A 26,978-nucleotide genomic window follows, 5' to 3' on the forward strand; every position below is an offset into this window, starting at 1 on the left:
TGAGGTTGATGGAGCGGGTCAGTACTGAGAGTGAGGTTGATGGAGCGGGTCCGCACTGAGAGTGAGGGTGAAGGAGCGGGTGATTGCTGAGAGTGTGTGTGATGGTGTGGGTCAGTACTGAGAGTGAGGGTGATGGAGCGGGTCAGTACAGAGGGTGAGGGTGATGGAGCGGGTCAGATCTGAGAGTGAGGGTGATGGAGCGGGTCAGTACTGAGAGTGAGGGTGATGTCGCGGGTCAGTACTGAGAGTGAGGGTGCTGGAGCGGGTCAATACTGAGAGAGAGGGTGATGGAGCGGGTCAGTACTGAGAGTGAGGGTGATGGAGTGGGTCAGTACTGAGAGTGAGGTTGTTGGAGCGGGTCAGTACTGATAGCGAGGGTGATGGAGCGGGTCAGTTCTGAGAGTGAGGGTGATGGAGCGGGTCAGTGCTGAGAGTGAGGGTGATGCAGCGTGTCAGTACTGAGAGTGAGGGTGATGGTGATGGTCACTACTGAGAGTGAGGGTGATGGAGCCGGTCAGTACTGAGAGTGAGGGTGATGAAGCGGGTCAGGTCTGAGAGTGAGGGTGTTGGTGCGGGTCACTACTGAGAGTGAGGGTGATGGAGCGGGTCAGTACTGAGGTTGATGGAGCGGGTCAGTAATGAGAGTGAGATTGATGGAGCGTGTCAGTTCTGAGAGTGAGGGTGATGGAGCGGGTCAGTACTGAGAGTGAGGGTGATGGAGCTGGTCAGCACTGAGAGTGAGGGTGATGGAGCGGGTCAGTACTGATAGTGAGGTTCATGGTGCCGCTCAGTTCTGAGAGTGAGGGTGATGGAGCGGTTCAGTACTGAGAGTGAGGGTGATGGAGCGGGTCAGTTCAGAGAGTGTGGGTGATGGAGCGGGACAGTACTGAGAGTGAGGGTGATGGAGCGGGTCAGTACTGAGAGTGAGGGTGGTGGAGCAGGTCAGCACTGAGAGTGTGGTTGATGGAGCGGGTCAGTACTGAGAGTGAGGGTGATGAAGCGTGTCAGTACTGAGAGGGAGGGTGATGGTGAGGGTCAGTACTGAGTGTGAGGGTGATGGAGCGGGTCAGTCCTGAGAGTGAGGGTGGTGGAGCTGGTCAGCACTGAGAGTGACGGTGATGGAGCGGGTCAGTACTGAGAGTGAGGCTGATGGAGCGTGTCAGTACTGAGAGTGAGGGTGATGGTGAGGGTCAGTACTGAGTGTGAGGGTGATGGAGCCGGTCAGTACTGAGAGTGAGGTTGATGGAGCGGGTCAGTACTGAGAGTGAGGTTGATGGAGCGGGTCAGTACTGAGAGTGAGGTTGATGGAGCGGGTCAGTACTGAGAGTGAGGTTGACGGAGCGGGTCCGCACTGAGAGTGAGGGTGAAGGAGCGGGTGATTGCTGAGAGTGTATGTGATGGTGCGGGTCAGTACTGAGAGTGAGGGTGATGGAGCGGGTCAGTACTGAGAGTGAGGTTGATGGAGCGGGTCAGTACTGAGAGTGAGGTTGATGGAGCGGGTCAGTACTGAGAGTGAGGTTGACGGAGCGGGTCCGCACTGAGAGTGAGGGTGAAGGAGCGGGTGATTGCTGAGAGTGTATGTGATGGTGCGGGTCAGTACTGAGAGTGAGGGTGATGGAGCGGGTCAGTACAGAGGGTGAGGTTGATGGAGCGGATCAGTACTGAGAGTAAGGTTGCTGTAGGGGTTCAGTACTGAGAGTGAGGGTGCTGGAGCGGGTTAGTACTGAGAGTGAGGGTGATGAAGCGGGTCAGTACTGAGAGTGAGCGTGATGGTGAGGGTCAGTACTGAGAGTGGGGGTGATGGAGCAGGCCAGTGCTGAGAATGAGGGTGATGGAGCGGGTCAGTACTGAGATTGAGGGTGGTGGAGATGGTCAGCACTGAGAGTGTGGTTGATGGAGCGGGTCAGTACTGAGAGTGATGGTGATGGAGCGGGTCAGTACTGAGAGTGAGGGTGATGGAGAGGGTCAGTACTGAGAGTGTGGTTGATGGAGCGGGTCAGTACTGAGAGTGATGGTGATGGAGCGGGTCAGTACTGAGAGTGAGGGTGATGGAGCGTGTCAGTACTGAGAGTGAGGGTGATGGTGAGGGACAGTACTGAGTGTGAGGGTGATGGTTCTGGTCAGTACTGTGAGTGAGGGTGATGGAGCGGGTCAGCACTGAGAGTCAGAGTGATGGTGCGGGTCAGTACTGAGAGTGAGGGTGATGGAGCGTTCAGTACAGAGAGTGAGGGTGATGGAGCGTGTCAGTACTGAGAGTGAGGTTGATGGAGCGGGTCAGTACTGAGAGTGAGGTTGATGGAGCGGGTCCGCACTGAGAGTGAGGGTGAAGGAGCGGGTGATTGCTGAGAGTGTGTGTGATGGTGTGGGTCAGTACTGAGAGTGAGGGTGATGGAGCGGGTCAGTACAGAGGGTGAGGGTGATGGAGCTGGTCAGATCTGAGAGTGAGGGTGATGGAGCGGGTCAGTACTGAGAGTGAGGGTGATGTCGCGGGTCAGTACTGAGAGTGAGGGTGCTGGAGCGGGTCAATACTGAGAGAGAGGGTGATGGAGCGGGTCAGTACTGAGAGTGAGGGTGATGGAGTGGGTCAGTACTGAGAGTGAGGTTGTTGGAGCGGGTCAGTACTGATAGCGAGGGTGATGGAGCGGGTCAGTTCTGAGAGTGAGGGTGATGGAGCGGGTCAGTGCTGAGAGTGAGGGTGATGCAGCGTGTCAGTACTGAGAGTGAGGGTGATGGTGAGGGTCACTACTGAGAGTGAGGGTGATGGAGCCGGTCAGTACTGAGAGTGAGGGTGATGAAGCGGGTCAGGTCTGAGAGTGAGGGTGTTGGTGCGGGTCACTACTGAGAGTGAGGGTGATGGAGCGGGTCAGTACTGAGGTTGATGGAGCGGGTCAGTAATGAGAGTGAGATTGATGGAGCGTGTCAGTTCTGAGAGTGAGGGTGATGGAGCGGGTCAGTACTGAGAGTGAGGGTGATGGAGCTGGTCAGCACTGAGAGTGAGGGTGATGGAGCGGGTCAGTACTGATAGTGAGGTTCATGGTGCCGCTCAGTTCTGAGAGTGAGGGTGATGGAGCGGTTCAGTACTGAGAGTGAGGGTGATGGAGCGGGTCAGTTCAGAGAGTGTGGGTGATGGAGCGGGACAGTACTGAGAGTGAGGGTGATGGAGCGGGTCAGTACTGAGACTGAGGGTGGTGGAGCAGGTCAGCACTGAGAGTGTGGTTGATGGAGCGGGTCAGTACTGAGAGTGAGGGTGATGAAGCGTGTCAGTACTGAGAGGGAGGGTGATGGTGAGGGTCAGTACTGAGTGTGAGGGTGATGGAGCGGGTCAGTACAGAGGGTGAGGTTGATGGAGCCGGTCAGATCTGAGAGTGAGGGTGATGGAGCGGGTCAGTACTGAGAGTGAGGTTGATGGAGCGGGTCAGTACTGAGAGTGAGGTTGATGGAGCGGGTCAGTACTGAGAGTGAGGTTGACGGAGCGGGTCCGCACTGAGAGTGAGGGTGAAGGAGCGGGTGATTGCTGAGAGTGTATGTGATGGTGCGGGTCAGTACTGAGAGTGAGGGTGATGGAGCCGGTCAGATCTGAGAGTGAGGGTGATGGTGCGGGTCAGAACTGAGAGTAAGGGTGATGGAGCGGGTCAGGACTGAGAGTGAGGGTGATGGAGCGGGTCAGTACTGAGAGTGAGGGTGATGTAGCGGGTCAGTACTGAGAGTGAGGGTGAAGGAGTGGGTCAACACTGAGAGAGAGGGTGATGGAGCGGGTCAGTACTGAGAGTGAGGGTGATGGAGCGTGTGAATACTGAGAGTGATGGTGATGGAGCGGGTCAGTTCTGAGAGTGAGGGTGATGGAGCGGGTCAGTTCTGATAGTGAGGGTGATGGTGCGGGTCAGTACTGAGAGTGAGGGTGATGGAGCGGGTCAGTACTGAGAGTGAGGGTGATGGAGCGGATCAGTTCTGAGAGTGAGGTTGATGTTGCGGGTCAGTACAGAGATTGAGGGTGATGGAGCGGGTCAGTACTGAGAGTGAGGATGATGGAGCGGGTCAGTACTGAGAGTGAGGGTGTTGCAGCGGGTCAGTACTTAGAGTGAGGATGATGGAGCGGGTCAGTCCTGTGTGTGAGGGTGATGGAGCGGGTCAGTACTGAGAGTGAGGGTGATTTAGCGGGTCAGTCCTGAGAGTGAGGGTGATGGTGCGGGTCACGACTGAGAGTGAGGGTGATGGAGCGGGTCAGTACAGAGAGTGAGGGTGATGGAGCGGGTCAGCACTGAGAGTGAGGGTGATGGAGCGGGTCAGTACTGAGAGTGAGTTTGCTGGAGCAGGTCATTACTGAGAGTGAGGGTGATGGAGCGGGTCAGTACTGAGAGTGAGGGTGGTGGAGCTGGTCAGCACTGAGAGTGAGGGTGATGGAGCGGGTCAGTACTGAGAGTGAGGGTGATGGAGCGTTTCAGTACTGAGAGTGAGGGTGATGGTGAGGGTCAGTACTGAGAGTGAGGGTGATGGAGCGGGTCAGTACAGAGAGTGAGGGTGATGGATCGGGTCAGTACTGAGAGTGAGGTTCATGGAGCGGGTCAGTACTGAGAGTGAGGTTGACGGAGCGGGTCCGCACTGAGAGTGAGGGTGAAGGAGCGGGTGATTGCTGAGAGTGTGTGTGATGGTGCGGGTCAGTACTGAGAGTGAGGGTGATGGAGCGGGTCAGTACAGAGGGTGAGGTTGATGGAGCGGGTCAGATCTGAGAGTGAGGTTGATGGAGCGGGTCAGAACTGAGAGTCAGTGTGATGGAGCGGGTCAGTACTGAGAGTGAGGGTGATGGAGCGGGTCAGTACTGAGAGTGAGGGTGATGTCGCGGGTCAGTACAGAGGGTGAGGTTGATGGAGCGGATCAGTACTGAGAGTAAGGTTGCTGTAGGGGTTCAGTACTGAGAGTGAGGGTGCTGGAGCGGGTTAGTACTGAGAGTGAGGGTGATGAAGCGGGTCAGTACTGAGAGTGAGCGTGATGGTGAGGGTCAGTACTGAGAGTGGGGGTGATGGAGCAGGCCAGTGCTGAGAATGAGGGTGATGGAGCGGGTCAGTACTGAGATTGAGGGTGGTGGAGATGGTCAGCACTGAGAGTGTGGTTGATGGAGCGGGTCAGTACTGAGAGTGATGGTGATGGAGCGGGTCAGTACTGAGAGTGAGGGTGATGGAGAGGGTCAGTACTGAGAGTGTGGTTGATGGAGCGGGTCAGTACTGAGAGTGATGGTGATGGAGCGGGTCAGTACTGAGAGTGAGGGTAATGGAGCGTGTCAGTACTGAGAGTGAGGGTGATGGTGAGGGACAGTACTGAGTGTGAGGGTGATGGTTCTGGTCAGTACTGTGAGTGAGGGTGATGGAGCGGGTCAGCACTGAGAGTCAGAGTGATGGTGCGGGTCAGTACTGAGAGTGAGGGTGATGGAGCGTTCAGTACAGAGAGTGAGGGTGATGGAGCGTGTCAGTACTGAGAGTGAGGTTGATGGAGCGGGTCAGTACTGAGAGTGAGGTTGATGGAGCGGGTCCGCACTGAGAGTGAGGGTGAAGGAGCGGGTGATTGCTGAGAGTGTGTGTGATGGTGTGGGTCAGTACTGAGAGTGAGGGTGATGGAGCGGGTCAGTACAGAGGGTGAGGGTGATGGAGCGGGTCAGATCTGAGAGTGAGGGTGATGGAGCGGGTCAGTACTGAGAGTGAGGGTGATGTCGCGGGTCAGTACTGAGAGTGAGGGTGCTGGAGCGGGTCAATACTGAGAGAGAGGGTGATGGAGCGGGTCAGTACTGAGAGTGAGGGTGATGGAGTGGGTCAGTACTGAGAGTGAGGTTGTTGGAGCGGGTCAGTACTGATAGCGAGGGTGATGGAGCGGGTCAGTTCTGAGAGTGAGGGTGATGGAGCGGGTCAGTGCTGAGAGTGAGGGTGATGCAGCGTGTCAGTACTGAGAGTGAGGGTGATGGTGAGGGTCACTACTGAGAGTGAGGGTGATGGAGCCGGTCAGTACTGAGAGTGAGGGTGATGAAGCGGGTCAGGTCTGAGAGTGAGGGTGTTGGTGCGGGTCACTACTGAGAGTGAGGGTGATGGAGCGGGTCAGTACTGAGGTTGATGGAGCGGGTCAGTAATGAGAGTGAGATTGATGGAGCGTGTCAGTTCTGAGAGTGAGGGTGATGGAGCGGGTCAGTACTGAGAGTGAGGGTGATGGAGCTGGTCAGCACTGAGAGTGAGGGTGATGGAGCGGGTCAGTACTGATAGTGAGGTTCATGGTGCCGCTCAGTTCTGAGAGTGAGGGTGATGGAGCGGTTCAGTACTGAGAGTGAGGGTGATGGAGCGGGTCAGTTCAGAGAGTGTGGGTGATGGAGCGGGACAGTACTGAGAGTGAGGGTGATGGAGCGGGTCAGTACTGAGAGTGAGGGTGGTGGAGCAGGTCAGCACTGAGAGTGTGGTTGATGGAGCGGGTCAGTACTGAGAGTGAGGGTGATGAAGCGTGTCAGTACTGAGAGGGAGGGTGATGGTGAGGGTCAGTACTGAGTGTGAGGGTGATGGAGCGGGTCAGTACAGAGGGTGAGGTTGATGGAGCCGGTCAGATCTGAGAGTGAGGGTGATGGAGCGGGTCAGTACTGAGAGTGAGGTTGATGGAGCGGGTCAGTACTGAGAGTGAGGTTGATGGAGCGGGTCAGTACTGAGAGTGAGGTTGACGGAGCGGGTCCGCACTGAGAGTGAGGGTGAAGGAGCGGGTGATTGCTGAGAGTGTATGTGATGGTGCGGGTCAGTACTGAGAGTGAGGGTGATGGAGCCGGTCAGATCTGAGAGTGAGGGTGATGGAGCGGGTCAGGACTGAGAGTGAGGGTGATGGAGCGGGTCAGTACTGAGAGTGAGGGTGATGTAGCGGGTCAGTACTGAGAGTGAGGGTGAAGGAGTGGGTCAACACTGAGAGAGAGGGTGATGGAGCGGGTCAGTACTGAGAGTGAGGGTGATGGAGCGTGTGAATACTGAGAGTGATGGTGATGGAGCGGGTCAGTTCTGAGAGTGAGGGTGATGGAGCGGGTCAGTTCTGATAGTGAGGGTGATGGTGCGGGTCAGTACTGAGAGTGAGGGTGATGGAGCGGGTCAGGACTGAGAGTGAGGGTGATGGAGCGGGTCAGTACTGAGAGTGAGGGTGATGTAGCGGGTCAGTACTGAGAGTGAGGGTGAAGGAGTGGGTCAACACTGAGAGAGAGGGTGATGGAGCGGGTCAGTACTGAGAGTGAGGGTGATGGAGCGTGTGAATACTGAGAGTGATGGTGATGGAGCGGGTCAGTTCTGAGAGTGAGGGTGATGGAGCGGGTCAGTTCTGATAGTGAGGGTGATGGTGCGGGTCAGTACTGAGAGTGAGGGTGATGGAGCGGGTCAGTACTGAGAGTGAGGGTGATGGAGCGGATCAGTTCTGAGAGTGAGGTTGATGTTGCGGGTCAGTACAGAGATTGAGGGTGATGGAGCGGGTCAGTACTGAGAGTGAGGATGATGGAGCGGGTCAGTACTGAGAGTGAGGGTGTTGCAGCGGGTCAGTACTTAGAGTGAGGATGATGGAGCGGGTCAGTCCTGTGTGTGAGGGTGATGGAGCGGGTCAGTACTGAGAGTGAGGGTGATTTAGCGGGTCAGTCCTGAGAGTGAGGGTGATGGTGCGGGTCACGACTGAGAGTGAGGGTGATGGAGCGGGTCAGTACAGAGAGTGAGGGTGATGGAGCGGGTCAGCACTGAGAGTGAGGGTGATGGAGCGGGTCAGTACTGAGAGTGAGTTTGCTGGAGCAGGTCATTACTGAGAGTGAGGGTGATGGAGCGGGTCAGTACTGAGAGTGAGGGTGGTGGAGCTGGTCAGCACTGAGAGTGAGGGTGATGGAGCGGGTCAGTACTGAGAGTGAGGGTGATGGAGCGTTTCAGTACTGAGAGTGAGGGTGATGGTGAGGGTCAGTACTGAGAGTGAGGGTGATGGAGCGGGTCAGTACAGAGAGTGAGGGTGATGGATCGGGTCAGTACTGAGAGTGAGGTTCATGGAGCGGGTCAGTACTGAGAGTGAGGTTGACGGAGCGGGTCCGCACTGAGAGTGAGGGTGAAGGAGCGGGTGATTGCTGAGAGTGTGTGTGATGGTGCGGGTCAGTACTGAGAGTGAGGGTGATGGAGCGGGTCAGTACAGAGGGTGAGGTTGATGGAGCGGGTCAGATCTGAGAGTGAGGTTGATGGAGCGGGTCAGAACTGAGAGTCAGTGTGATGGAGCGGGTCAGTACTGAGAGTGAGGGTGATGGAGCGGGTCAGTACTGAGAGTGAGGGTGATGTCGCGGGTCAGTACTGAGAGTGAGGGTGATGGAGCGGGTCAGTACTGAGAGTGAGGGTGATGGTGCGGGTCACTACTGAGAGTGAGGGTGATGGAGCGGGTCAGTCCTTAGAGTGAGGTTGATGGAGCGGGTCAGTACTGAGAGTGAGGTTGATGGAGCGGGTCAGTACTGAGAGTGAGGGTGATGGTGCGGGTCACTACTGAGAGTGAGGGTGATGGAGCGGGTCAGTCCTTAGAGTGAGGTTGATGGAGCGGGTCAGTACAGAGATTGAGGGTGATGGAGCGGGTCAGTACTGAGAGTGAGGATGATGGAGCGGGTCAGTACTGAGAGTGAGGGTGTTGCAGCGGGTCAGTACTTAGAGTGAGGATGATGGAGCGGGTCAGTACTGTGTGTGAGGGTGATAGAGCGGGTCAGTACTGAGAGTGAGGGTGATTTAGCGGGTCAGTCCTGAGAGTGAGGGTGATGGTGCGGGTCACGACTGAGAGTGAGGGTGATGGAGCGGGTCAGTACAGAGAGTGAGGGTGATGGAGCGGGTCAGCACTGAGAGTGAGGGTGATGGAGCGGGTCAGCACTGAGAATGAGGGTGATGGAGCGGGTCAGTACTGAGAGTGAGGGTGATGGAGCGTGTCAGTACTGAGAGTGAGGGTGATGGTGAGGGTCAGTACTGAGTGTGAGGGTGATGGAGCCGGTCAGTACTGAGAGTAAGGGTGATGTAGCGGGTCAGCACTGAGAGTCAGAGTGATGGTGCGGGTCAGTACTGAGAGTGAGGGTGATGGAGCGGGTCAGTACAGAGAGTGAGGGTGATGGATCGGGTCAGTACTGAGAGTGAGGTTCATGGAGCGGGTCAGTACTGAGAGTGAGGTTGACGGAGCGGGTCCGCACTGAGAGTAAGGGTGAAGGAGCGGGTGATTGCTGAGAGTGTGTGTGATGGTGCGGGTCAGTACTGAGAGTGAGGGTGATGGAGCGGGTCAGTACAGAGGGTGAGGTTGATGGAGCGGGTCAGATCTGAGAGTGAGGGTGATGGAGCGGGTCAGAACTGAGAGTCAGTGTGATGGACCGGGTCAGTACTGAGAGTGAGGGTGATGGAGCGGGTCAGTACTGAGAGTGAGGGTGATGTCGCGGGTCAGTACTGAGAGTGAGGGTGAAGGAGCGGGTCAACACTGAGAGAGAGGGTGATGGAGCGGGTCAGTACTGAGAGTGAGGGTGATGGTGCGGGTCACTACTGAGAGTGAGGGTGATGGAGCGGGTCAGTCCTTAGAGTGAGGTTGATGGAGCGGGTCAGTACAGAGATTGAGGGTGATGGAGCGGGTCAGTACTGAGAGTGAGGATGATGGAGCGGGTCAGTACTGAGAGTGAGGGTGTTGCAGCGGGTCAGTACTTAGAGTGAGGATGATGGAGCGGGTCAGTACTGTGTGTGAGGGTGATGGAGCGGGTCAGTACTGAGAGTGAGGGTGATTTAGCGGGTCAGTCCTGAGAGTGAGGGTGATGGTGCGGGTCACGACTGAGAGTGAGGGTGATGGAGCGGGTCAGTACAGAGAGTAAGGGTGATGGAGCGGGTCAGCACTGAGAGTGAGGGTGATGGAGCGGGTCAGTACTGAGAGTGAGTTTGCTGGAGCAGGTCATTACTGAGAGTGAGGGTGATGGAGCGGGTCAGTACTGAGAGTGAGGGTGATGGAGCGGGTCAGTACTGAGAGTGAGGGTGATGGAGCGTGTCAGTACTGAGAGTGAGGGTGATGGAGCGGGTCAGTACTGAGAGTGAGGTTCATGGAGCGGGTCAGTACTGAGAGTGAGGTTGACGGAGCGGGTCCGCACTGAGAGTGAGGGTGAAGGAGCGGGTGATTGCTGAGAGTGTGTCTGATGGTGCGGGTCAGTACTGAGAGTGAGGGTTATGGAGCGGGTCAGTACAGAGGGTGAGGTTGATGGAGCGGGTCAGATCTGAGAGTGAGGGTGATGGAGCGGGTCAGAACTGAGAGTCAGTGTGATGGAGCGGGTCAGTACTGAGAGTGAGGGTGATGGAGCGGGTCAGTACTGAGAGTGAGGGTGATGTCGCTGGTCAGTACTGAGAGTGAGGGTGAAGGAGCGGGTCAACACTGAGAGAGAGGGTGATGGAGCGGGTCAGTACTGAGAGTGAGGGTGATGGAGCGGGTCAGTACTGAGAGTGAGGGTGATGGAGCGTGTGAGAACTGAGAGTGAGGGTGATGGAGCGGGTCAGTTCTGAGAGTGAGGGTGATGGAGCGGGTCAGTTCTGAGAGTGAGGGTGATGGAGCGGGTCAGTTCTGAGAGTGAGGGTGATGGTGCGGGTCAGTACTGAGAGTGAGGGTGATGGTGCGGGTCACTACTGAGTGTGAGGGTGATGGAGCGGGTCAGTACTTAGAGTGAGGTTGATGGAGCGGGTCAGTGCAGAGATTGAGGGTGTTGGAGCGCGTCAGTACTGAGAGTGAGGATGATGGAGCGGGTCAGTACTGAGAGTGAGGGTGATGGAGCGGGTCAGTACAGAGAGTGAGGGTGATGGAGCGGGTCAGTACTGAGAGTGAGGGTGTTGCCGCGGGTCAGTACTTAGAGTGAGGATGATGGAGTGGGTCAGTACTGTGAGTGAGGGTGATGGAGCGGGTCAGTACTGAGAGTGAGGGTGATGTCGCGGGTCAGTCCTGAGAGTGAGGGTGATGGTGCGGGTGACGACTGAGAGTGAGGGTGATGGAGCGGGTCAGTAGAGAGAGTGAGGGTGATGGAGCGGGTCAGCACTGAGAGTGAGGGTGATGGAGCGGGTCAGTACTGAGAGTGAGTGTGATGGAGCGGGTCAGCACGATGAGTGAGGTTGATGGAGCGGGTTAGTATTGAGAGTGAGGTTAATGGAGCGGGTCACTACTGAGAGTGAGGGTGATGGAGCGGGTCACTACTGAGAGTGAGGGTGATGGAGCGGGTCAGTACTGAGAGTGAGGGTGATGGAGCGGGTCAGCACGATGAGTGAGGTTGATGGAGCGGGTTAGTATTGAGAGTGAGGTTAATGGAGCGGGTCACTACTGAGAGTGAGGGTGATGGAGCGGGTCACTACTGAGAGTGAGGGTGATGGAGCGTGTCAGTACTGAGATTGAGGGTGATGGAGCGGGTCAGCTCTGTGAGTGAGGGTGATGGAGCGGGTTAGTATTGAGAGTGAGGTTGATGGAGCGGGTCAGTACTGAGAGTGAGGGTGATGGTGCGGGTCACTACTGAGAGTGAGGGTGATGGAGCGGGTCTGCACTGAGAGTGATGGAGCGGGTGAGTACTGAGAGTGAGGTTGATGTAACGGGTCAGTATTGGGAGTGAGGGTGATGGAGCGGGTCAGTGCTGAGAGTGAGTGTGATGGAGCGGGTCAGTACTGAGAGTGAGGGTGATGTTGCGGGTCAGTCCTGAGAGTGGGGTTGATGGAGCGGGTCAGTACAGACAGTGAGGTTGGTGGAGCGGGTCAGCACTGAGAGTGAGGGTGATGGAGCGGGTCGGTGCTGAGAGTGAGGTTGATGGAGCAGGTAAGCACTGAGAGTGAGGGTGATGGAGCGGGTCAGTGCTGAGAGTGAGTGTGATGGAGCGGGTCAGTACAGAGGGTGAGCGTGATGGAGCGGGTCAGTACTGAGAGTGAGGTTGATGGAGCGGGTCAGCACGATGAGTGAGGGTGATGGAGCGGGTCAGTACTGAGATTGAGGGTGATGGAGCGGGTCAGCACTGTGAGTGAGGGTGATGGAGCGTGTTAGTACTGAGAGTGAGGTTGATGGAGCGGGTCAGTGCTGGGAGTGAGGATGATGGAGCGGGTCAGTGCTGAGAGTGAGGGTGATGGAGCGGGTCAGTACTGAGAGTGAGGGTGATGGAGCGTGTGAGAACTGAGAGTGAGGGTGATGGAGCGGGTCAGTTCTGAGAGTGAGGGTGATGGAGCGGGTCAGTTCTGAGAGTGAGGGTGATGGAGCGGGTCAGTTCTGAGAGTGAGGGTGATGGTGCGGGTCAGTACTGAGAGTGAGGGTGATGGTGCGGGTCACTACTGAGTGTGAGGGTGATGGAGCGGGTCAGTACTTAGAGTGAGGTTGATGGAGCGGGTCAGTGCAGAGATTGAGGGTGTTGGAGCGCGTCAGTACTGAGAGTGAGGATGATGGAGCGGGTCAGTACTGAGAGTGAGGGTGATGGAGCGGGTCAGTACAGAGAGTGAGGGTGATGGAGCGGGTCAGTACTGAGAGTGAGGGTGTTGCCGCGGGTCAGTACTTAGAGTGAGGATGATGGAGTGGGTCAGTACTGTGAGTGAGGGTGATGGAGCGGGTCAGTACTGAGAGTGAGGGTGATGTCGCGGGTCAGTCCTGAGAGTGAGGGTGATGGTGCGGGTGACGACTGAGAGTGAGGGTGATGGAGCGGGTCAGTAGAGAGAGTGAGGGTGATGGAGCGGGTCAGCACTGAGAGTGAGGGTGATGGAGCGGGTCAGTACTGAGAGTGAGTGTGATGGAGCGGGTCAGCACGATGAGTGAGGTTGATGGAGCGGGTTAGTATTGAGAGTGAGGTTAATGGAGCGGGTCACTACTGAGAGTGAGGGTGATGGAGCGGGTCACTACTGAGAGTGAGGGTGATGGAGCGGGTCAGTACTGAGAGTGAGGGTGATGGAGCGGGTCAGCACGATGAGTGAGGTTGATGGAGCGGGTTAGTATTGAGAGTGAGGTTAATGGAGCGGGTCACTACTGAGAGTGAGGGTGATGGAGCGGGTCACTACTGAGAGTGAGGGTGATGGAGCGTGTCAGTACTGAGATTGAGGGTGATGGAGCGGGTCAGCTCTGTGAGTGAGGGTGATGGAGCGGGTTAGTATTGAGAGTGAGGTTGATGGAGCGGGTCAGTACTGAGAGTGAGGGTGATGGTGCGGGTCACTACTGAGAGTGAGGGTGATGGAGCGGGTCTGCACTGAGAGTGATGGAGCGGGTGAGTACTGAGAGTGAGGTTGATGTAACGGGTCAGTATTGGGAGTGAGGGTGATGGAGCGGGTCAGTGCTGAGAGTGAGTGTGATGGAGCGGGTCAGTACTGAGAGTGAGGGTGATGTTGCGGGTCAGTCCTGAGAGTGGGGTTGATGGAGCGGGTCAGTACAGACAGTGAGGTTGGTGGAGCGGGTCAGCACTGAGAGTGAGGGTGATGGAGCGGGTCGGTGCTGAGAGTGAGGTTGATGGAGCAGGTAAGCACTGAGAGTGAGGGTGATGGAGCGGGTCAGTGCTGAGAGTGAGTGTGATGGAGCGGGTCAGTACAGAGGGTGAGCGTGATGGAGCGGGTCAGTACTGAGAGTGAGGTTGATGGAGCGGGTCAGCACGATGAGTGAGGGTGATGGAGCGGGTCAGTACTGAGATTGAGGGTGATGGAGCGGGTCAGCACTGTGAGTGAGGGTGATGGAGCGTGTTAGTACTGAGAGTGAGGTTGATGGAGCGGGTCAGTGCTGGGAGTGAGGATGATGGAGCGGGTCAGTGCTGAGAGTGACGGTGATGGAGAGTGAGAGTGATGGAGCGGGTCAGTACTGAGAGTGAGGGTGATAGAGCGGGTCAGTACTGAGAGTGAGGGTGATGGAGCGGGTCAGTCCTGAGAGTGAGCGTGATTAAGCGGGTCAGTACTGAGATTGAGGTTGATGGAGCGGGTCATTACTGATAGTGAGGGTGATGGAGCTGGTCAGTACTGAGAGTGAGCTTGATGGTCTGGGTCAGTGCTGAGAGTGAGGGTGATGGAGCCGGTTAGTACTGAGAGTGAGCGTGATGGAGCGGGTCAGTTCTGAGAGTGAGGGTGATGGAGCGTTTCAGTACTGAAAGTGAGGGTGATGGAGCGGGTCAGTCCTGAGAGTGAGGATGATGGAGCGGGTCAGTGCAGAGAGTGAGGTTGATGGAGCGGGTCAGTACAGAGTGTGAGGGTGATGGAGCGGGTGAGTACTGAGAGTTAGTGTGAAGGAGCGGGTCAGTACTGAGAGTGAGGGTGATGGAGCGGGACAGTACTGAGAGTGAGGGTGATGGAGCGGGTCAGAACTGAGAGTGAGGTTGATGGAGCGGGTCAGTACCGAGAGTGAGGTTGATGGAGCGGGTCAGTGCAGAGTGTGAGCGTGATGGAGCGGGTCAGTGCAGAGTCTGAGGGTGATGGAGTGGGTCAGTGCAGAGTGTGAGGGTAATGGAGCGGGTCAGTGGAGAGGGTGAGGGTGATGGAGTGGGTCAGTGCAGAGGGTGAGGGTGATGGAGCGGGTCAGTGCAGAGGGTGAGGGTGATGGAGCGGGTCAGTGCAGAGTGTGAGGGTAATGGAGCGGGTCAGTGCAGAGGGTGAGGGTGATGGAGCGGGTCAGTGCAGAGTGTGAGGGTGATGGAGCGGGTCAGTGCAGAGTGTGAGGGTAATGGAGCGGGTCAGTGCAGAGTGTGAGGGTAATGGAGCGGGTCAGTGCAGAGGGTGAGGGTGATGGAGCGGGTCAGTGCAGAGTGTGAGGGTAATGGAGCGGGTCAGTGCAGAGGGTGAGGGTGATGGCGCGGGTCAGTGGAGAGGGTGAGGGTGATGGAGCGGGTCAGTGCAGAGGGTGAGGGTGAAGAAGCGAGTCAGTGCAGAGGGTGAGGGTGATGGAGCGGGTCAGTGCAGAGGGTGAGGGTGATGGAGCCCTTCTCCGATGCCCCGCTGACCCGGCCCCTCTCCGGCGGCCCGCTGAATTTAAGGTGAAGTTTGATAAACACATGAGGGAGAAATGAATCGAAGGATATTCTGATGGGGTTCGATGTCGATGTCGGGGAAATGCTCGTGTGGAGCAGTTGGGCCGAATGGCCTATTTCTGTGCTGTCCAACCTGTGTCATTCTGTTTGAAAAGGGGAAGTGATGAGTCTGCTTTTTCTGAACCAGTTTTGTGAAAAGACAACATCGGGAGCTTTGCACTAATTCTGTATCATGGTACTAGAGAACTCCTCTGATGGAACTGGGAGATTCCAGCCAGAGCTTGGAATGTTCTGTAAATGTGAAATGATTTTATCTTCTTCGAGAAGATGAAACTACAAATGAGACCCTTGCATTACAGAGGAGAGGGTTTGAGTGGGTGAATAGTTCAGACACGTGTTTCTCCATCTCCAGCCTCTCTTTCCTTTCAATATTTTGTCACCTCCCAAATTTCTGCCCATCTTTCTGACAACTCCATGTGTGAATCTCTCCAATCAGGTTTCCCCTCCTGTCACAGCACTGAAGTGGCAATAATCAAAGTCACAAATAACACCTACTGTGTCTGTGACTGTGGTAATCTATCCCTCCTCATTCTTCTCCACCTCTGCAGCCTTTGACACGGTCGATCACAATCTCCTCCTCCAACGCCTCGACTCCATTGTCCAGCTCAGTGGGACTGCCCTCATTTGGTTCCACTTTTACCTGTCCAGTCGTAGCCAGAGAATCTTCATCAAAGGTGTCTCTTCCCGCCCCCTCGATATCTAACCTCGCCCCCTCCTCTTTCTACTCCAAATGCTGCCCCTTGGACACATTATCCGAAGACAAGGGGTCAGCTTTCACGTGCACTGACAATACTCTGTTCTACCTCTCCACCCCTCCACTGCCTCTGCTTTGTCACGCTGTTTGCCCGACATCCAGTCTTTGACCAGCTACAACCAGCAAGTAACATTCACGCCAGACTGCCAGGCAATGACCATCTCCAACAAGAGAGAGTCTAACCACCTGCCCTTGACATTCAACAGCATTACCATCGCCGAATCCCCCACCATCAACATCCTGGGGGTCACCATTGACCAGAAACTTAACTGGACCAGCCACATAAATACTGTGGCTACAAGAGCAGGTCAGAGGCTGGGTATTCTGTGGCGAGTGACTCACCTGAGCAACTCGCCAAGGCTTCTTCGACAGCACCTCCAAACCAGCGACTTCTACAACCTTGAATGACAAGGGCAGGAGGCACATGGGAACAGCACCACCTGCAGGTTCCCCTCCAAGTCACACTCCATCCCGACTTGGAAATATATCGCCGTTCCTTCATCGTCGCTGGGTCCAAATCCTGGAACTCCCTTCCTAACAGCACTGTGGGAGAACCGTCACCAGACGGACTGCAGTGGTTCAAAAAGTCGGCTCACCACCACCTTCTCAAGGGCAATTAGGGATGGGCAATAAATGCTGGCCTCGCCAGCGACGCCCACATTCTCATGAACGAATTAAAAAAATATTTCTCCAAGTAAACATTTGGAAGACGAAAGACACCGTCTTCAGCCCCTGCCATGAATACTGTTCCCTCGCCAGTCATTCCATTCCCGTCCCAGCCAATGTCTCCGATTGAACCCGACTGTTCACAACCTCAGCGTTCGATTTGACATCAAGCTGAGCTTCTGATCTGATATTCTCTCCATCACAAGGACCGCCTGATTCCACCTCTGTAACATCGTCCATCTCCATCCCTGCTTCAGCCCATCTGCTGCTGAAACCCTCCTCCGTGCTTTTATCACCTGTCGACTCGATTTTTCCAATACTTTCCGGGCCGGCTTTGCTCCGTTCCCCCACTGTAAAGTTAAGTGAATCCAAAACCCTGCTCACCGATCACTTATGAACCTACATTAGCTCTTGGTCCCCCAGCATCTCCAAATTAAAACTCTCGTCCTTGTGTTTAAATCCCTCCATGGTCCCATCTCTCCCTATCTCTAACCGACTCCAGCCCTACAAGCCCCTACCACCAAGATCTCTCTTTCCTCCGACTCTGGCCTCTTCTATATTTCACTCCCTCCTCACCCCATCTATGGCAGTTCTGCTTTAGAATCTTAGAATCATAGAAAATTTACGGCACAGAAGGAGGCCATTCGACCCATTGTGTCCGCGCTGGCCCAAAATGAGACATGCAGCCTAACCCCACTTTCCAGCACTTGGTCCGTAGCCTTTTAGTTTACGGCACTTCAGGTACACATCCAGGTAGTTCTTAAATGCGATGAGGGTTTCTGCCTCTACCACGCTTTCAGGCAGTGAGTTCCAGACCCCCACCACCCTCTGGGTGAAAAAATTCTCCTCAGCTCCCCTCTAATCCTTCTACCAATTACTTTAAATCTATGCCCCCTGGTTATTGATCTCTCTGCTCAGGGAAATAGGTCCTTCCTATCCACTCTATCTAGGCCCCTCATAACTTTATACACCTCAATTAATTCACCCCTCAGCCTCCTCTGTTCCAAAGAGAACAACCCCAGCCTATCCACTCTTACCACATAGCTAAAATTCTCCAGTCCTGGCAACATCTTCATAAATCTCCTCTGTCCCCTCTCCAGTGCAACTACATCCTTCCTGTAATGTGGCGACCAGAACTGTACCAGTACTCAAGATATGGCCTAACCAGTGTTTTATTCAGTTCCAGCATAACCTCCCTGCTCTTACATTCTATGCCTCGGCTAATAAAGGAAAGTATCCCGTATGCCTTCTTAACCACCTTATCCACCTGTCCTGCTACCTTCAGGGAACTGTGGACATGCATTCCAAGGTCACTTTGTTCCTCTATAGCTCAGTATCCTCCCATTTATTGTGTACTTCCTTGCCTTGTTTTCCCTCCCCAAATGCATTACCTCACATTTCTCTGGGTTGAATTCCATTTGCCACTTTTCTGCCAACCTGACCAGTCCATTGATATCTTCCTGCAGTCTAGTTTTCCTCCTCACTATCAACCACACGGCCAATTTATATATCATCTGCAAACTATCATGCTCCCTATATTTAAGTCTAAATGATTAATATATATCACAAAAGGCAAGGTGCTTAGTACTGAGCCCTGTGGAACCCCACTGGAATCAGCCTTCCAGTCTCAAAAACACCTGTCCACCATGACCCTTTATTCCTGCCACAGACAATTTTGGACCCAACTTGCCACTTTCCCTTGGATCCAATGGGCTTTTACTTTTTTGACCAGTCTGCCTTGTGGGACCTTGTCAAAAGCCTTTGCGAAAATCCATGTAGACTACATCAAATGCACCACCCTTAACAACCCTCCTTGTTACCCCCTCAAAAAATTCAATCAAGTTAGTCAGACATGACCGTCCCTTCAATCCATGCTGGCTGTACTTGATTACTTCGTGCTTTTCCAAGTGACAGTTTATTGTGTCCCTCAGAATTGATTTCAATAATTTGCCCACCACCGAGGTTAGACTGACTGGCCTGTCATTACTCAGTCTGTTGTGCGCTCCCTTTTTAAACAACGGTACAACATTAGCAGTCCTCCAATCCACCGGCACCACGCCTGTATCCAGTGAGGATTGGAAAATGAAGGTCAGAGCCTCCGCTATTTCCTCCCTTGCTTCTCTTAACAGCCTGGGAAACATTTTATCTGGCCCTGGTGATTTATCTACATTCAAAGATGCTAATCCCATTAATACTTCCTCGCACTATGTTGATCCCATCCAATATTTCACACTCCTCCCCCTTAACTACAATCTCTGCATCGTCCCCCTCTTTTATGAAGACAGATGCAAAGTATTCATTAAGAACCATACCAACATCTTCCACCTCCACACATAGTAAAGCCTTCAGTTATCCCGGCTCGATGTTCTGCAATTCTCTCCCCAAACCTCTCCACCTCCCTCTGCTCCTTTAAGACCCTTCTAATATCCACTTCTTGAATCAACCTTTTGACCACCCCTTCTTTATTCAGCATCCATCTTTTCTCTGATTCGGGTTCTGTGAAACGCCTTGGGATATTTTTTGATGTTAAAGGCGCTATGGAGATGCAAGTTTTCGTTGTTTATTTATTGTACTAGTGCCAGTGTGAGAGAAACAGCAGGAACTGAATTTTACAAAGTCTCAAACTTGGTTATAAAGTAATGCCGCCGAATAACTTCGAGAGTTTGGAGAAATTACTGATCTGAGACTTAATCACTTTTACATTTCCACAGTGGGGAAAGGAAAGGACACTGACTGATAGTTTGATGGGAAACGCGTGTGTGGGGTCGTACACAAGTGGAGAATCTTCAGAGTAAAACAGCAGCCATATCGACCAATTATATATTGATGGCGTTTTCTGAGATTGTAAGATGTTTAAAGCTATACAACAAATAAATTCTGTGCATCACCTAAGGGTTTAAAGTTACACGAACCATAACATTTCACATTAGTGTTAATATTCGAACAGTGGTAACTCTCCTCACCTCCTACAGTGCTCATTAGTGTTAATATTGGAACATTGGTAAATCTCCTCACCTACAGTGCTCATTATTGATAATATTAGAACAGTGGTAAATCTCCTCACCTACAGTGCTCATAAGTGTTAATATTAGAACAATGGTAAATCTCCTCACCTCCTACAGTGCTCATTCGTTTTAATATTAGAACAGTGGGAAATCTCCTCACCACCTACAGTGCTCATTAGTGTTAATATTGGAACAGTGGTAAATCTCCTCACCTACAGTGCTCATTAGTGATAATATTAGAACAGTGGTAAATCTCCTCACCTCCTACAGTGCTCATTAGTGTTAATATTAGAACAGTGGTAAATCTCCTCACATCCTACAGTGCTCATTAGTGTTAATATTAGAACAGTGGTAAATCTCCTCAACTCCGACAATGCTCATTAGTGTTAATATTAGATCAGTGGAAAATCTCCTCACCTCCTACAGTGCGCATTAGTGTTAATATTAGAACAGTGATAAATCTCCTCACCTCCTACAGTGCTCATCAGTCATTTGCTGACACATAAGAGATGTGGTAAATATATTCTAATAGAAGCACCAACCAGGAGACATCTCCCTGAACACATGGACAATGTCACTGCCCACAAACACCAGCGGAATCACACCCAGCTATATATTGTATTTGTGGATAGGTATCATATTCATATTCTGAATTTAATAACGTAGCTCAACAAATCAAAAATATTCAATACATCTGTAAATTAAATGATACAATACCCCCAAACTGTGTAAAACCGAGTGAATGTTCATTTAATTCATCAATGATCACCCTCTCCATATTTCCCTCCAGAATATTCACTACCTCAGGAATAACGCTGGTTCTGGCCTGCACTGTTTGAGTAAATCTTACCAATGGGCACTCCCAGTCCAGAGTCTTGTCCGACGGGAACTGGGTTGTGGAGATCAGAGGGACCCACTGGATTTCACTGAGCAGCTGTCTGTATCACACCTGATGTGGGGTGTTGATCATAACACTCGAGAAATTCTCGATCCCAGAACTAACAGCTGTTGTACTGATGGGGGAGAAGAGACTGGATATCATGTTTAACAAGAGAACGTTCTCATCATTTTAATATTTCTGTCTAATCCTCCCAGTAATATATTTATTACAGAGCATCAGAATCTGGGAACGTTTGTCACCACCATGGCTGAAGGACCAAACAGGGGAGAAGATCCAACATCTTCAACAAGAATGAGAATGGAAACAGGTAGGTTCAGAAAATTCATCAAAATATAATTTCTCTCCTGACAAAGGATCCAGATCAGGAGCAAGAACCTGCAGCTCACACAGGAAGAGGTAACAACACAGATACTGTGTAGATAGAGGGAAGTGAGTGACCATCTGGAGGGACATTGCAGTCACAGGTGGAGGGATCTCCTGAGTACTGGAATTGTCCAATAGATACCTGATGTTGGGGACTGTAAGGTGGATAGAGACAGTGACTCAGAGGATGGGGAGCAGGGGGACACCCCGAGTGGGGTGGGGGTGAGAGGTAGGCGGGGCACAGGAATAGGAGAGTGATAGTGGTGGGAGATTCTATAGTCAGGGGAATAGAGAGTCACTTCTGCTGCCCTGAGTAGGTACCGAATAGTAAGTTGCCTCCCTGGTGCTAGAGTGAACAACATCCTGGAACGCGTGGGACCATCTCTGAAAAGGAAGGGGGATCGGCAAATAGCCATAGTCGGAAACAATAATACGAATACGATTATAGAGGGAATATTAAGATTTAGGCTCGAGACTGTAAAAACAAGCCCTCCGGGTGGTGGTCTCCAAATTGTTTTACACTGGGCTGCTTAGGATGGAAATATGAGTCAGGTCAATGTGTGGCTGCAGGGCTGGAGCAGGAGGGAAGGGTCCACGGTCTTGGGGATCGAGTGAGTTCAGGGAGAAGGGACGGGACGGTCACGGTCTGAACCGACCAACAATGGTTTTACAGACTGGGTGAATGGAGCAGGAGGGAAGGGTCCACGGTCTTGGGGATCGAGTGAGTTCAGGGAGAAGGGAAGGGACGGTCACGGTCTGAACCGAACAACAATGGTTTTACAGACTGGGTGAATGGAGCAGGAGGGAAGGGTTCACGGTCTTGGGGATAGAGTGAGTTCAGGGAGAAGGGAAGGGACGGTCACGGTCTGAACCGACCAACAATGGCTTCACAGACTGGGTGAATGGAGCAGGAGGGAAGGGTTCACGGTCTTGGGGACTAGAGTGAGTTCAGGGAGAAGGGAAGGGACGGTCACGGTCTGAACCAACCAACAATGGTTTTACAGACTGGGTGAATGGAGCAGTGGGACGGTCATCAGCTGATATGACTGGAGGGTGGGAAACATCCGGGCCTGAGACTAGAGAGTGGAATTAATAAAACTGTTGGAGCAGGAACAGAAGATTTATGAAATAATGAAAAGTTATTAGCAGGATAAAAGGTAGGAGGTTTTTCATTATTGGGAGATAAATTATGGATGTTGAGGGGGGGAAGAAAAACGAATAATGGATAAAATTCCCCAAAAATTGGAGTTTGGATTACGTTTTATGTCTGTGAATGTACAAATCATTCCAAACACATTTGGAAAGTCAGAAGCATAGGAGATATGGTCCAGGAGCTATGAGACCATATGGTTTAGGTTTACACGGGAATCAGAGCAAAATCTTCCTGGTTATAACATTTTGCGGGGAGTTTAATGAAGATTCTAACACTGATGGTGTTGGTGGGAATGTAGGTGTACTGGAGGAGGATGTGGGACCAGAGTTAGAGATAACTAGAGAAGGATTTGGATCTGAGAAGAATAACCAAAGTAAAGATGCCGCTGGACCTACAACCAATGTGGTTAAATGAAGTCAGGGAGGAGACTTTGGATATAAAATCTGCGCTGATGGATTCGAAAGAGACAAAGTAATGTATCTGTTCAAGAAAGAGAGAAGATAAACTGGGTAACTGGAGATCAATTAGTGTACATCAGCAGTGGGCAAACTACTTGAATCTGTAATTCCAGGTGGAATTAATGAACATTTAGAGATATAGGGGATGATCTGTAGACAAGTCGTGTTTCACATAATTAAACACCGGTTTTTAAGAATTGACTGTACGGATTGATGGAATGTAGCACAGGCGGTGTATATGGGTTTTCAGAAGGTGTTTGATAATGTGGCTCACAGGAGGCTTCAGCCGTTTGGTATAAGAGGAAATGTAGCCGCCCGGATAGAAAGTAAATAATGTGTTTAGTTTTCTCCATTTTTGTTCACAGATCCGAACACTGCAATCACTGAGTTCCTGACAAAGTGCGACGATTACCAGCTGTTCCAGTTGACGAAATTCTACCGGGACAGACTAGAACAGGCGATTGAAGAAGGGGTGGAGGGACTCAGTCTCATGTTAACAGGCGAGGACCATTTCAGTGGACAAGAATATCACGTAAGTGGGATGGACACAGAATGAGTTTGGATTATTTAAACGTAACAGAAGTGACAGAATATCACATCTTAGAATCACAGAATGTTACAGAACAGAAACAGGCCAAAAAGAGGAGAAATGGATAAAACTGAAAATTTTGAATCTGAACCAATGATACGAAGAGATGATAATACCCAATGGATCAGTCAGTATCTGTACAGAGAAAGGACAGGGTAACGACAACAGCAACATGCATTTATATCGCGCCTTTAACATAGTAATTCGTCCCAAGGCGCTTCACAGGCGCGATTATCAAACAAAATTTGACACCGAGCCACACGAAGAGATATTCAGAGAGGTGACCAAAAGCTTGGTCAAAGAGGCAGGTTTTGAGGAGCGTCTTAAAGGAAAGGAGAGCGAGGTAGAGAGGCGGAGACGTTTAGGGAGGGAACTTTCAGAGCTTGTGGACTCGGCAGTTGAAGGCACGGCCACCAATGATGGAGCAACGACAATCGGGGATGCACAAGAGTCCAGAATTGGAGGAGTGCAGAGATCTGAGGGGTTTGTAGGGCTGGAGGAGGTTACAGAGATAAGGAGAGGCAAGGCCATGGTAGGATTTGTGCAAAATGATGAGAATTTTAAAATCGATCAGTTTCCGGATCGGGAGCCAATGTAGGTCAGCGAGCACAGGGGTGTTGGGTGAACGGGACTTGGTGTGAGTTAGGCTATGGGAAGCAGAGTTTTGGATGAGCTTAAGTTTACGGAGGCTGGAATGTGAGAGGCCTGCCTGGAGACCATTGGAATGGTGGAGTGTGGAAGTGACAAAGGGATGGTTTCGGTCTTCCCAATATTTAATTGGAGGAAATTTCCTCCGGACGCAACTATTCCAATGCTCTCCTGGCCGGCTTCCCATCTTCCGCCTTCTGTAAACTTCAACACATCCAAAACGCTGCTGCCTGTAACCTGTCCCTCCCCCGTCCCGCTCACCCCTCACTCCTGTGCTCGTTCACCTATCGCAGTTCTCGAATGACTTCAATTTTCAATTCCCATCCTCCTGTTTAAATCACTTCATGGTCTCGCCCCTCACTAGAATTCTCTATTGCTCTGACTCTGGCATCTTGTGCCTCTCCCCATCGCCCGACCAGCGGTGGCCTAGCATTCCGTAGTTTATGGACCCAGGCTCTGGAATTCACTCCCGAAACCCCTCCACCTCTCTATCTCCCTCTTCTCCTGAAAATTTGATTCTTTATCCAGCTTTTGGTCATCCCTAATAATATGCCCTCCTTTGTCTCAGGCCCATTGTCTGATTCCACTCCTGTGAATCGCCGTGGGATATTTTTCTATATTAAAGGTGCAATGTTGTTGTTGATGAATCAAGATGTTCACAGAATATTTTGCCCATGTTCAGAATGGATCAGAACCCGGCCCAGTGACTACTTTATGTGCTCAATAAACTGGGAGATCCATCACGGAGCAGCTCCTTTCCTTCTCATTCTCAGTCTTTGTCTTTCACTCCACTCCTCAATATAAACTGGGAGATCCATCACGGAGCAGCTCCTTTCCTTCTAATTCTCGGTCTTTGTCTTTCACTCCACTCCACTCAATATAAACTGGGAGATCCCATCACGGAGCAGCTCCTTTCCTTCTCATTCTCAGTCTTTGTCTTTCACTCAACTCAATAAAAACTGGGAGATCCCATCACGGAGCAGCCCCTTTCCTTCTTATTCTCAGTCTTTGTCTTTCACTCCACTCCTCAATATAAACCGAGAGATCCCATCACGGAGCAGCTCCTTTCCTTCTCATTCTCGGTCTTTGTCTTTCACTCCACTCCTCAATATAAACTGGGAGATCCCATCACGGAGCAGCTCCTTTCCTTCTCATTCTCGGTCTTTGTCTTTCACTCCACTCCTCAATATAAACTGGGAGATCCCATCACGGAGCAGCTCCTTTCCTTCTCATTCTCTTTGGGGATAGAATATAAAAACAGGGAGGTATTGCTGCAGTTCTATAAGGTATTGGTGAGACCGCACCTGGAATACTGCATACAGTTTTGGTCTCCATACTTAAGAAAATACATACTTGCTCTCGAGGCAGTACAAAGAAGGTTCACTCGGCTAATCCCGGGGAAGAGGGGGTGGACATATGAGGAGAGGTTGAGTAGTTTGGGACTCTACTCATTGGAGTTCAGAAAAATAAGAGGCGATCTTATTGAAACATGTAAGATTGTGAAGGGGCTTGATCGGGTGGATGCGGTAAGGATGTTCCCAAGGATGGGTGAAAATAGAACTAGGGGGCATAATCTTAGAATAAGGGGCTGCTCTTTCAAAACTGAGATGAGGAGAAACTTCTTCACTCAGAGGGTAGTAGGTCTGTGGAATTTGCTGCCCCAGGAAGCTGTGGAAGCGACATCATTAATTAAATTTAAAACATAAATCGACAGTTTCCTAGAAGTAAAGGGAATTAGGGGTTACGGGGAGCGGGCAGGAAATTGGACATGAATTTAGATTTGAGGTTAGCATCAGATTAGCCATGATCTTATTGAATGGTGGAGCAGGCTCGAGGGGCCGATTGGCCTACTCCTGCTCCTATTTCTTATTCTCAGTCTTTGTCTTTCACTCCACTCCTCAATATAAACTGGGAGATCCCATCACAGAGCAGCTCCTTTCCTTCAGTCTCAGTCTTTGTCTTTCACTCCACTCCTCAATATATTCATCATTATTCTTTACAGAAAGTCACTGAGCTCGCGGAGAAGGCAAACAGGACGGACAGTTCCAAACTTCTCCTAAATCTGGTGATGGAGAAAGGCTCTCAGGCCCGAAGGAAGATGTGGGAATCCTTTGTGAAAATGTACAGATTACCAAAGTTGGACAAAATACTGAAAGAGATTCAGGAACTTGGTACGGTAAAATCACACACTGAATTCAATTTCAGATTGAAACACTGCATAATTTACTATAATATTACACAGATCTGATTTCATGAAAGCTCATTGATTTGAACAGGTCCTGATCCATTTGATTATATGAACATCGGACGAGGTTTATCTGAAATACCCAATCACCTGAAAGGTAAGTGATGAAATGGAGATTTCAAACCGTTTATTTCACTCCTGAGAATCAGAATGTTTGACTGTAGTCTTTTGTTTAGAGATTGTCAGAATCTGGGAATCAGAAATTCAAAGGATGGAGGAAAGAGAATAAACGTTCATTTCAATTTGTCGTTAATTCTGTGAAACCACTTGCATCTGGCAGGATCCTAATACACTGCAGCACTTCATACACTTCTGTGAGATGCCCTGGTATAGCAGGAAAAACATGTTTTGCGCAGCCTGAAGTTAAAAGTCACAACTTGTTTTGAATTATTGGTAAGTTTGTATTACTCCAGCTAATCCAGCTGCCTACATTCCTGGCAGCATTCTGAAACGCTATGAATCCCCAGACACACCTGGCAGGATCCTGACACACTGTGAATCCACATACACACCTGGCAGGATCCTGATACACTGTCAATCCCCATAGACAACTGGCAGGATCCTGATACACTGTGAATCCCCATACACACCTGGCAGGATCCTGATACACTGCCAATCCCCATACACACCTGACAGGATCCTGATACACTGGGAATCCCCATACACACCTGGCAGGATCCTGATACACTGTCAATCCCCATACACACCTGGCAGGATCCTGATACACTGGGAATCCCCATACACACCTGGCAGGATCCTGATACACTGTCAATCCCCATACACACCTGACAGGATCCTGATACACTGGGAATCCCCATACACACCTGGCAGGATCCTGATACACTGCCAATCCCCATACACACCTGACAGGATCCTGATACACTGTGAATCCCCATACACACCTGACAGGATAATGACACACTGTCAATCCCCATACACACCTGACAGGATAATGACACACTGTCAATCCCCATACACACCTGGCAGGACCCTGATACACTGTCAATCCCCATACACATCCGGCAGGATCCTGATACACTGTGAATCCCCATACACACCTGGCAGGATCGTGATACACTGTCAATCCCCATACACACCTGGCAGGATCCTGATACACTGTGAATCCCCATACACACCTGGCAGGATCCTGATACACTGTGAATCCCCATACACAGCT

The 26,978-nt window shown here is 51.7% G+C and overlaps 1 protein-coding gene across 2 annotated transcripts in view; it reads left to right on the forward strand.

The window, feature by feature from the left end:
* LOC137313988 (NACHT, LRR and PYD domains-containing protein 3-like) overlaps positions 1–26,978 on the forward strand; it is a 51,293-nt gene that overhangs the window by 16,650 nt on the left and 7,665 nt on the right. Inside the window, exons 1-5 of one of the 2 annotated variants that reach the window (XM_067979673.1) lie at positions 18,953–19,283; positions 20,557–20,652; positions 22,685–22,851; positions 25,559–25,727; positions 25,833–25,898. In XM_067979673.1, coding sequence (XP_067835774.1) covers positions 20,589–20,652; positions 22,685–22,851; positions 25,559–25,727; positions 25,833–25,898 — 466 coding nt within the window. In that variant the 5' untranslated portion in view covers positions 18,953–19,283; positions 20,557–20,588. Of the gene's footprint in view, positions 1–18,952; positions 19,284–20,556; positions 20,653–22,684; positions 22,852–25,558; positions 25,728–25,832; positions 25,899–26,978 lie in introns of those variants that run through there. The other variant, XM_067979672.1, reaches the window with a different exon arrangement.

This window comes from Heptranchias perlo, unplaced genomic scaffold (genome assembly GCF_035084215.1).
Source record: "Heptranchias perlo isolate sHepPer1 unplaced genomic scaffold, sHepPer1.hap1 HAP1_SCAFFOLD_50, whole genome shotgun sequence".
Lineage (NCBI taxonomy): Eukaryota > Metazoa > Chordata > Chondrichthyes > Hexanchiformes > Hexanchidae > Heptranchias > Heptranchias perlo.